Source organism: Ruditapes philippinarum, unplaced genomic scaffold (assembly GCF_026571515.1).
Source record: "Ruditapes philippinarum isolate M1 unplaced genomic scaffold, ASM2657151v2 ctg3408_1_1_1_1, whole genome shotgun sequence".
NCBI classification, from domain to species: Eukaryota; Metazoa; Mollusca; class Bivalvia; order Venerida; family Veneridae; genus Ruditapes; species Ruditapes philippinarum.
This window is the reverse complement of record NW_026862878.1, coordinates 83034-94687: the sequence shown is the minus strand read 5'-3', so window position 1 is coordinate 94687 and position 11654 is coordinate 83034. Positions and strand designations below refer to the sequence as shown.

Genomic DNA, 11654 nt, shown 5'->3' with positions numbered 1-11654 from the left:
TACACCGGTAAAGCCAAATTCTACACCGGTAAAGCTGCAGTTATACACTGGTAAATCTGCAGTTCTACACCAGTAAAGCTTGAGGTGAACACCAGTAAAGCCAGAGTTCTACACCGGTAAAGCTGGAGTTCTACACCGGTAAAGCTGGAGTTCTACACCGGTAAAGCTGAAGTTCTACACCGGTAAAGCTGGAGTTCTACACCGGTAAAGCTTGAGGTGTACATCTGTAAAGCTCGAGGTGTACACCAGTAAAGCTAGAGTTTACACCAGTAAAGCAGAATGTCTACACCAGTAAAGCTAGAGGTATACAACAGTTGAGCTGGAGGTGTACACCGATAAAGCTCGAGTATACCAATAAAACTGTAGTTCTACACCAGTAAAGCTAAAGGTTTACATGCTAGTAAAGTTTGAGTTCTATACAAGTAAATTAAGATTCAAGGTTCACACTAGTTAAGCAGTAAAATTGCTTATGATCACTTTATCAATCATAAATGCAGACAGACATCAGTCACATGTCTTAAGGTCATTCAGTAACTAATACAACGAAACAAAATATATATAACAATTAAAGATATTCAAGATCCCCAATTTATTACAAACAAATTATATAGAACAAACAGCAAACAATATTTGAGCCGCATCACGACAAAACAAACGTAATGCGTTTGCGACCAGCATGGATCCAGATCAGCCTGTGCATCCGCGCAGTCTGATCAGATCCATGCTGTTCGCTCACAAACCCTGTAACAAGTAGAGAAACTGATAGCGAACAGCATGGGTCCTGATCAGACTGCGCGGATGCGCAGGCTGGTGTGGATCCATGCTGGTCGCAAAACCATTATGTTGGTTTTGTCGTGACGCGGCTCATTTCATGTTTAACAGCCTTAGCTAGAACAAAATGTATAGAACAAATTGCAGAAATGTTTCATGTTAACAAGCTCCAGTTTTAGATAAATAGTAATAAACAAATAGCCAAAGACATTTTATGTTTAAAAGCTTCCATTCTTAATAAAGAATAGCTAGCCATTGAAAATATAACAACCCCATTCCATGCAATATTTAATAAAATTATATGGGACAGCAAGTAGCTACATAAAGTAAGACAACAGCAAATAGTTTATTATTATGTAAAGACATAAAGCAATTAGCCAAATAACACACAAAAATATACATAAAACAGGGTTCATGTTACTTACAAAGGTGCAACGATATGGCGATATACCGATATATACCGTCAGGCAAAACATACCGTGGTACAAAACCCTCTTATCGCGATTTTTTCTTTTAATAATTCTCTCTGTTTTATCAAAATATGCATTTACGTAATTTGACTATTTTAAGTCTTGTTAATGTGTTAAAACCTTTATGAATTGCCATTGCATGTCGTTAAATCTATAACAGACGACATCAACTCGAGTTTTTTTCTTTTTATTTTACCAAAGCATTTGTTTTTAAAATTGATACTGGTAACAAATAATTTCCTTTTAAGTCGCCGCGCTAAAAACTGTATCGTTGCAATCCTAGTTACTTAACAAACCGGTGTTTATTAAGTAAAAACAAACAACAAACAAACAAAAATAAACAAACAAACCAAATAAAAAACACAAAAAAAACAACGAGAAAATGCACAACTTAAATAATATCTGATTTTTCACTCAAAGGAGAAAAGGTTATAAAAATGTTGAAGAGAAAAATAAAGTCCATTTCTATTGAAAAGCATACACACAAAAACTATTACAGTTTTTTAAATAAAATGTCAAAAATAATCAAACTATGTAATTTAATCATTACATATTTACATTATTCCGAATATTAGAGAATTACCAGAGGGTATGTTTTTCAGATGTAAATTTCAATCCAATAAAAGGCAAAATAAACAAGAGGGCCATGATGGCCCTAGATCGCTCACCTGACTTATCAAACTCATCCAAACAATTACCTAGACAAGCATTCTGACCAAGTCTCATGACAGGTGAGTCAAAAATGTGACCACTACAGTGTTAACAAGGATTATCCATATTTGAGCAGTGCGACCTAGTTTTTTACCCAGGTGACACTTGACAAACTTGACCTAGAAATCATCAAAACAAACTTTCAGACCAATTTTCAGGATACTTGGATCAAAACAGTAGCAACTAGAGTGTTAACAAGATTTTTCTATTTTTAGCTCCGGTGACCTAGTTTCACATGCGACTTCGAACTCATCCAAGCAATTACCTAGACAAGCATCCTGACCAAGTTTGATGATAATTGAGTCGAAAAATGTGACACTAGAATGTTAACAAGGTTTTTCCATATTTGGGCGGTGTGACCTAGTTTTTTCATCCAAGATGACCCATGTTCGATCTTGACTTAGAAATCATCAAAACAAACTTTCAGGCCAATTAACAAAATATTTGGATCACAACAGTAGCCACTAGAGTGTTAACAAGATTTTTCTATTTTTAGCTCCTGTGACCTAGTTTTTCATCCGAGATGTCCCATGTTCGATTTATTCCCAGCAATGACCTAGACAAGTTTCCTGACCAAGTTTGATGACAATTGAGTCAAAATTGTGACCACTAGAGTGTTAACAAGGTTTTTCTATTTTTAGCTCCTGTGACCTAGTTTTTCATCCGAGATGACCCATGTTCGAACTCATCCGAGCTATCACCTAGACAAGCATCTTGATCAAGTTTGATGATGATTGATGCAAAAATGTGACCGCTAGAGTGTTAACAAGGTTTTTCTACTTTTAGCTCCGGTGACCTACTTTTTCATCCGAGATGACCCATGTTCGAAGTCATCCAAGCTATCAACTAGATAAGCATCCTGACCAAGTTTGATGATGATTGATGCAAAAATGTGACCGCTAGAGTGTTAACAAGAATTTTCTATTTATAGCTCCGGTGACCTAGTTTTTCATCAGAGATGACCCATATTCGAACTCATCCGAGCTATTATCTAAACAAGCATCCTGACCAAGTTTGATGATGATTGAGTCAAAAATGTGACCTCTAGAGTGTTTACAAGGTTTTTCTATTTTTAGCTCTTGTTACCTAGTTTTTAATCAGAGATGACCCATTTTCGAACTCATCCAAGCAATTGACTAGAAAAGCATTCTGACCAAGTTTGGTGAAGATTGGTTCAAAATGGGACCACTAGAATGTTCACAAGGTTTTTCTATTTATAGCTCCTGTGACCTACTTTTTCATCCGAGATGACCCATGTTCGAACCCATTCGAGTTATCACCTAGATAAGCATCCTGACCAAGTTTGATGATGATTGGGTCAAAAATGTGACCTCTAGAGTGTTCACAAGGTTTTTCTATTTTTAGCTCGTGTGACCTAGTTTTTCATCAGAGATGACCCATGTTGGAACTCATCCAAGCAATTGACTAGAAGCAATTGTGGACGTACGACGTACGACGGACGACGTACGACGGACATTCACCGATCCTAAAAGCTCACCCTGAGCAAGCTCAGGTGAGCTAAAAAGCAATGTTAAATATCAATTAATAAAAAGACTGATTAACATAAGATGATATTAGTTTGATTTTGATGAAAATTTTTGGCAGAAATAATTTTGTTTCTTATGTGGACTCACAGTAACAAAAATGCATTTTTACCTAAACACATGTGTTTCCGTTCTAATACATAAAAACATGGTTGCTGCATCTTTGATTTAAAAAGATCTGGTGAATTCTAATATAATCGGAAATAGACTAAGAAAACTCTCAAATTGCTTTTGAAATCAACTTATGCTTACTCAACATTTTTATAACACTGCTGAAGAAGAAAGATTAAGTAATCATTCCATTACAATATATAATATTTTCACTATTTTCTTAATCATGGAATAATCTTTACAAAACAGAACAGTTCATATTTGCAGTTCATACATAATTTCCAAACAAATACTTGCAGATTATCAATACAAATATTAGATGCGTTCAATTTCGCTACATCTATATATTTTTCGATTTCGAAAAGTAGTGATTTGTTGGAATATTAAAACTTGATCACATTTATTTTTATATTATTTTTAACATAGTTTTTACAATATTTAATGTTTAAACTTCAAGATTAAATAACACTTAACATAACGTGAAGTGACTTGACAACATGTATAATTATTTAAACAAAACTATTATGGGCTTCGCTCAGATGGCCATAACAAGAGCCGCTACTACTAAAATACCTCATACATTTCCAACATATATGAGCACCACATTTGCACTCCATATGCTCACAGCCTCCTGTCTTCTGGATTCCTAAACCACATTTCGGGCATAATTTTCGATTACTCGGGTCAACTCTCAGCCATTTCACTAACGAATCCCCACTCTGTTTAGCACTCTTGTACATGGCACATGTTATACCTTCATGGAATGGCAAATGGCACGCTGTACATATCCTGACCCGACAAACAGGACAGCTGAACATTTCACCAATCTTGGTCACTCGATAAACTATTCCACAATCTGGAGTTATACAATAGTGATACTCCTCACTCTTCTTCATAACCAAAGCTGCCACAGCTGAGTCAAGAAGTGCGTTTCTTTTTATATTGCCAATCTTTATTTGCGTATTGATATCTCTTATGACAAGAGCTTTATTGCAGTCCTCTGCTGCACAGACAACAGGAAGTTCACGATCTGATACGGCGTTTTGAATCATTGAAGCCAAACAACATTTGCAATACGCATGGCCACAGTATTCAAGTCGACACATATCAGATTCTTCAACTGGGCATAAACAAATAGGACAATCTGGTAAATCTGCGTCTTCAATTCTAATATTTCCCCGTGTTGACAAGTCAGCTCTCACACTTTTTATCTGTTCTTGTGCTTTAATTATATTTTCCTCTTTACCAATAAGAGTTAGTTCATGAAACCGTAGGTTGAAGGATACTTTAGAAATGCCAGTTTCATCTTTAAGTCCTGTTAAACGCAACCCATATCTAATAATCAAATCTTTCAAAAGTCCTGGTGGATTTTCTTCCCCTTTTAGACAAACTTCTGTTTCTTTAGCATGTGTATGGACCGATAAATAATCTTCTATCATTTGTATGGCTCGAAGTCTGTTACGGACAAGACCTTGTATAGATATTTTCATTTGTCTTTCGTCAACAAAAATGAGGGTCCTTGTTAGTTTTTCTATACGTCGTGCTTCATCTCGACCATTCTTATTGAAAAAGAACTGTAAGTTTTCTTTTTCCCCGCATTCAAACGTATCCCCTCCGACAACATTCTCGACCTTAACTTTAGCCTTAGCCAGTTTTTGCGGTGAAACCGCATTGATATCCACAGAGAAATTGCCAGATTTAAGATGTCTAATATTCAAAGTTGTTGATGATTTTTTGCGAACGTATCTGTCTACTAGACTAGTTAAATCCTGTCCAACGAAGTCATGCAGCTTCTTGTTTACGTGCACCGTCGTCTTGCATTCTAACTGAACATCAATACAATGTTCCCGTATTTCTACATCATCATCTATCATAGCATTTGCTGTGTCGTAACAAATCTGTGGATTCATAAAAGTAACAAACGCTACACACGTTACAGTCTGCTGTTTGTAAGTCTTAACGTGTACGCGAAATGAGTCTCGATCAGCATACATTGAAATAATCGAAGCAAGTTCATTCTGGATTTGGTCCTTTTCATTATTATCAATAGGCACATTGAGACGAGGAATAATTATGCGAAATCTATTTCTACATTCGTAAGAAGACAGTCCAAGAGCACTGCCAAGTCCATCTCTGACTTCATCTTCAGTCGCATCTCGTGCTAATCCTTTTATGTACAAATCTGACTGTTGTTTTGAAATCATAACTTGAACATATGTCCCATTTATCATCGGTGCATTCGTTAAAATTTGCGTCATATCCTCCGGCCGATTAAGATAAACAAAACAATGTCCCTTTCCCAGTCGTCTACACCATGTCAGCTTCATGGTGTAACCTTGTTTTGGGGCTGATATTTGGGAGTCGTATATTATTGGTAACAATCTAAATTCGCAATTTTCATCTTCATTTATTTCTTCAACAGCATATTTAGCATCGTATTTGTGTGTAAATGTCGCCTTTCCCCAAAATGGACTTTGTTGCTGTCTTTTCCCCGTTGTTTGCCATATCTGTTCTACAGGTCCATAATCTTCAAGCAATGTTTGGATGCTTTCTTCGTTAATGTCAAACATTACATTGTCTTTCTGCTTTATGTTAACTGCCCGATAATCATCTGACATAAGAATATCAACCGCAGAACCACCTTCTCGTAAAACGGCACGTATGCAACTTCTGTCATGGCCAATTGGTTCCTCGCGTGACTCGTTAAGAAGCTGTTGAGGTGCTTCGTCTAGTATTGAGCGAAGCATGGAAGAAGCTCGTTTTGCGTACTCATTTGTGCTAAATAAACTTATTTCACCACGTTGTTTGTTAGCTTCTATAACAATTAAGGATCCGTTGCAGGCAAAACTAATGTCTTCTTCAACCTGACGCCTGTTCTTGTGCATAGGTCCTACAAACTTCCAAAACACATGCCTGCCAACAGGAGCTTTAAGAACACGCTTAACTTTCATATTCTCCAATAATTTCATGTCAACGTTAATCTTGCCTTTTATGATTGCATCTTTGACTACGTCATCAGACAAAGGTGTCACTTCTGTCATGAAATCTGCTGAAGTTTTCAGAACTCTATTGAAAACAACCCAACCAGGTTGAAAAGCAAGCGATAAAATCGCTGACGAAGGGTGTAACTGTACTCTCTGATGCCTATCGACAATAAGATATCCTGCGCTTTCATGTCCAAGGTAATAAGCTAGTTTGGATGTCATGCATTCAAATATGAGGTTTTGTACACAAGCGTCCGAGTCTTGCGGGCTTTTAAACTCATGCTTTATCTTTAAGTCTAAGTCCTTCTTTATAACAGAGACCATCTCATTCATCATGTCCCTTACTCCTTTCATTGCTTTCCCATTTATACTGTTTGTTTGACACCATTTTCCTTTCGCCTTCTCTTGTATTTTATCCCATTCTCTGTAAACATTCAACATGGTCAATAAATCTCCGCCAAGATGACAAAACTTCATCTTTTTCGCGTCTGCTTCCTTTTTCTCTTCAGGTGTTCCCATTCTGAAAAATATTCCACTCTGGTTGCAACAAGATGCAACTATAAGCGTTTCTAAAGTTATATCCATATCCATTCCCTTCTTAATTAAAGCCCCAAGCCTTGGTTCGACCGGCAATTTAGCAATCCATCGGCCAAGTTCAGATATGCCTTTTGTGTCAACCGCACCAATTTCTTCCAGTTCCCCCAACGCTGATTTCATCGCCATTGGAGAAGGTGACTGAACATAATCAAAACTCATCGGATCCACACCTAATTCCATCAATTTAAGTAAAGCCTGTGACACTTGTATCCTTAAGATTTCGGGGCTTGATGCCTTTTTAAAAGATCTATATATCTTGTGTGTGTACAGTCTGTAACAAACACCAGACGAAGTTCTTCCGGCACGACCTTTGCGTTGGTCTGCTGAACTTTGACTGACTTGTACCACGTCAAGTGAATTCATGTTCTTTTTGGGGTCAAATCTCATTTCCTTTACAACACCAGTATCTACCACATACTTGATGCCTGGTATTGTTATAGATGTTTCAGCGCTATTTGTAGCAAAGACAATTTTCCGTTTCCCCCTTGGTGTATTTGCAAACACTAACTGTTGTTCTTCTGGTTTAAGTTTTCCATGAAGCTGCAGGCACTGAACTTCTTTTTCTCCGACCATTCTTAGTATCCTTTCTTTACACCTATCAGTTTCAGCAGCTGAAGTCAAAAAAACAAGTATGTCACCTTCTTTCTCATTCTGGTGAATTTCGATTGCTTTGTTAAGTGCTTTCTTTTCATAATCGTCTGAAAACGAACTGTCAACGTCATTATCTTGTTCCCAAAACACTTCTACAGGAAAGGTTCTACCCGACACCCTAAGAACAGGGCATAGGTCTAAACCGCCAAAATAGTCAACAAAGATGTCTGGATCGATAGTTGCAGATGTTATTACAACCTTGAGATCTGGTCTATTATTTAGGGCATCCTTAATCATACCTAGAAGTAAATCAGTATGTATACTTCGTTCATGAGCTTCGTCAATGATGATACATGAATACTTTGTCAACATGGTATCCTGTAAACATTCGTTCAATAATATATGATCAGTCATAAACATTACTTTTGTTAATGCAGTCATTTTCGACTGCATTCCTACTTTATACCCTATGACTTGACCAACACTTGAAGCGAGTTCTGAAGATACATGTGACGCAAGGCTTACGGCTGCTATCTTTCGGGGCTGAGTACATGCAATTAGCCCGTCACCTGCAACATAAGAAAATGAATACAGATCAAACCTAATGTTCAAGTACTGGATTTAAACTTAACGGCGGCGAACATAGATACAAATTTTCAAACCTACAATAATAAGCCGCGCTAAACTTCTTCTTATTTCTTTAGTCAAAGTCATCGGAGGAGGAAGAATATTGTGGTAGATAATACACCTAGAAAACATTATTTTCTTGTACAAATACAACTAAATTTCCACATTTGACATTTGCAGATCAAGGCCATACTTAAATAATTCATTATGTAGGTGTTGTCGTAGTGTTAAGACTATTTTCCAGTATCAATTTCTCCATTATAATATATCATGAATTAATTTTTAACAAGTTAATAACATTTTAAACTAAATGCAATAATATGACCTTCACGGTCAAGGTCATTTAAGTCACATTTGAATAAATCATAATGTCAGTTTTGATATAAGTTTTTCTTTAATCAAAGAATAAATAACAGTTAAAACGATGAAGGTAAACTTCAATAAAAAGTCTTTAACAGTCAAGGCAAATTAAAGGTCGATGTCATAACATAATAAATCAACATGACATTTTTATGTCTTGTGTTCTTTTGTCGAATTATAAATCTTACCTGTAAATTAAAAATTAAAGCAAATTTAAAGAACTTGACAGATAGAATAAAAATCAATGTTATATTTTCATTATTCAACCTACAAGTTTTGTCATAAAAGATCTGTTTTCAAAGTAAAAATCAAATTCGTAAATAAATTAACAAAGTTATGTCAATCTGTGCTAAATTGTGATAAATCACCCTTTGGATATAGTCCCCTTTCAAAATTCATTTTTGTCTAGTTCTGTCCATTGTTTTCTCACTTAGGGCACACGCCTTCTATTACTTTGGGACAATATCTAGTGTAGGTTGTTACGTCCAAGCATGAAAGCAGTCCGTTAAAAATACCAAAATTATGATTAACGTTAAAGTTTGCAGACGGCAAGGGCAGTGACATCATGACAAGGAAAGAACACAGTATCTAGACTCGCCATTCATTAGTGTGTTGTTTGTTTGCATACAACTATAAGTGGTCTTGAAGTAAATGAAAACCATATCATATATTAAAAATATTTGGGTATATAAATTTATAAAGTACATGTACATAAGAAATGACATGTCTGTTTATCTTATAAGATATATGATCGTATTAGTCAATTTTACAATTGAACTATTATACCTGCAAAACCGGCTTGATAGATGTACTGAACCATTTGCGTTGACTTGCCAGATCCTGTTTCACCGAGTATCACACAAACTTGGTTCTCTTTAATGATTGATAGGATTTCTTCTCTCCTGGCGTACATCGGTAAAGCAGATTGCAACCTATGACATTCCACACCAAATGCCTTCCTGACTTCTTTCAGCTCGTGTTCAAATTTGTCACATTTATTATTAATAATAGCCTCCAACTTCACCGACATGCTCTGCAAGTATCTTGTAAACTCTTTTCTTTGCCTCTCTAGCTCATCCAGTTTATCTTCATATGCAAGCTTTTCATTCGATAGTTTGTCGTATTCAAAAAGGGAGACTCCGCGCTTATTAGCTAGGTGCCCAGCAACAGCTTCAAGTTTCACACGGATATCATTGATTTTTTCATCGTGTTTTTCAATCTCAAACCTAGCTGTTGCCACTATTTCTTTTAATGCAATTTCTTTCTTGCACTCATTCTGTTGAGCACTATTAATTTCGACACCCTCTGCTTCTGCTCTATCGAAGGAACACCTTATTTTATCGACAGCAGTCCTATTATTTCTGTTTAGCAAATGTCTAGCTGCTGATGCTTTCTTGTAACTGTCAAACTTCAAAGATAATATACTACGATCAGAACCCCCTTTGTTAATATTATAGGAATCAGCAATCTCAAATTCAAGAGCTTTTGGATTCCCCATTCTATGAAGTAGAAAGTTTTTTAAGCTACTTTGATTAATTATTCTTTCACCAATGACAACATAAAGACACGTCTTCTTTGCATGGTTTTTAAGTTCAGTGACTTTATTCACATTCTCTTTGCTCTTTCTTTTCTTGTGCATTACATTTTCTTCTGTCTTCATTGACTGACCTCCAGTTGCTTTGTTTGTGCTATTTACATCACCATGTTCTTGAAGAACAGTATTTAAAGATATGTTACTTCCTTTGAATGACTTTGGTGTTGGTGTTTTGTTTCTATTTTTATTGAAACCTGGCTTGACATATTTAGGTGGTTTCCCCTCAATGTTACTTTGTGGTTTGTCAACATGTCTTTCAATATTTTCGCCTTGTGCTTCTTTCCTACAATATGTTTTTGTAGTTTTAAAATCTTTAGGTTCTTTCCTTTCTGCTCTGTCAATCTTACCGCTTTTATTTAGATAACATCTTCCTCCCTCGTTAGTTATGTCGCTTTGAAATTTACTACCCAGTGATCCTCTCCTTTCATACTTTCTGTTAAAAAATGTTTGACGTCTAAACTCCTTTGGTCTTGCACCTAGATCATTTTCCACATTTTCACCTTGTTTATATCCAACATATCCAGTTTCAGACGTGTGTCTTCTTCTGCCATGTGCATACCACTTCTTTCGTGTGTCCGTTTTATCAGCATTTTGATCAGTTTTACTATCATCTTTCGAAACTTTCTTAGAGCCAGGTTCTTCTCTTTTACTACCGGCCAAACCGTCATTGTGTGGCTCTTCGTTCATCACTCCACCTTTTCTAATGGTCACCTTTGGATTTTAAAAGGTCTGTATTTCTGAAATGAATTGCAAAAGGGAATGGTTACAATAAATATTTCATCATCTTATTGATATATTAAGAATAAAACATTGAAAATGACAACAATTTGAAATTTTAATAACATGAATTTTGTAAATTTAAAACACCAGTCAAACATTTTAAAATGGTTGGAATTTTGCTACATAATTATTGAATAAAACGGTAAAGCTCTAGAATGTGAGAATACGTGCCGATGGTATATCAATATTTTTTTTTTTTTAAAAAAAGGAAGACCAGACGGAAAGAGGCTTCGAAAATGAATAAACCAAATACAGTAAAGTGAATTACTATTCCGCCGAAAGAAGTGCTTATTATTCCCATTCATACTCGCTTTAAAAAAACATTACAGCGGAGACACAATTTAAATAGTTGATTTGTCAAGATTTGTGATTAATCACTCAAGCCTGGGAAGAAATAAAAATCTTCTAGTTCAGGCTTTTCAGATTAGTATAACATGACTGAGAATATATAACTAACTACCTCTTATTGCATTTAACGTTATAATATTATAAATAGCATTGAAATATATACATC

The 11654-nt window shown here is 35.8% G+C and overlaps 1 protein-coding gene across 1 annotated transcript; it reads right to left on the bottom strand.

Moving 5' to 3' along the window:
- Positions 1 to 3169: 3169 nt before the first annotated feature.
- Positions 3170 to 11118, bottom strand: LOC132720488 (uncharacterized). The gene is made up of 2 exons (XM_060704641.1): positions 9553 to 11118; positions 3170 to 8348 (listed from the first exon to the last, which is right to left on the bottom strand). Exons 1-2 carry the CDS (start codon positions 11045 to 11047, stop codon positions 4117 to 4119), a joined length of 5727 nt encoding a protein of 1908 aa, XP_060560624.1. The 5' UTR covers positions 11048 to 11118; the 3' UTR covers positions 3170 to 4116.
- Between the last annotated feature and the right edge of the window lie 536 nt (positions 11119 to 11654).

Coding starts and splice junctions, on each gene's coding strand:
- LOC132720488 (XM_060704641.1), bottom strand. CDS start 11,047: ATGAACGAAGAGCCACACAATGACGGTTTGGCCGGTAGTAAAAGAGAA. Junction 8,349..9,552: donor CTATCAAGCCGGTTTTGCAG/GTATAATAGTTC, acceptor CTTATGTTGCAG/GTGACGGGCTAATTGCATGT.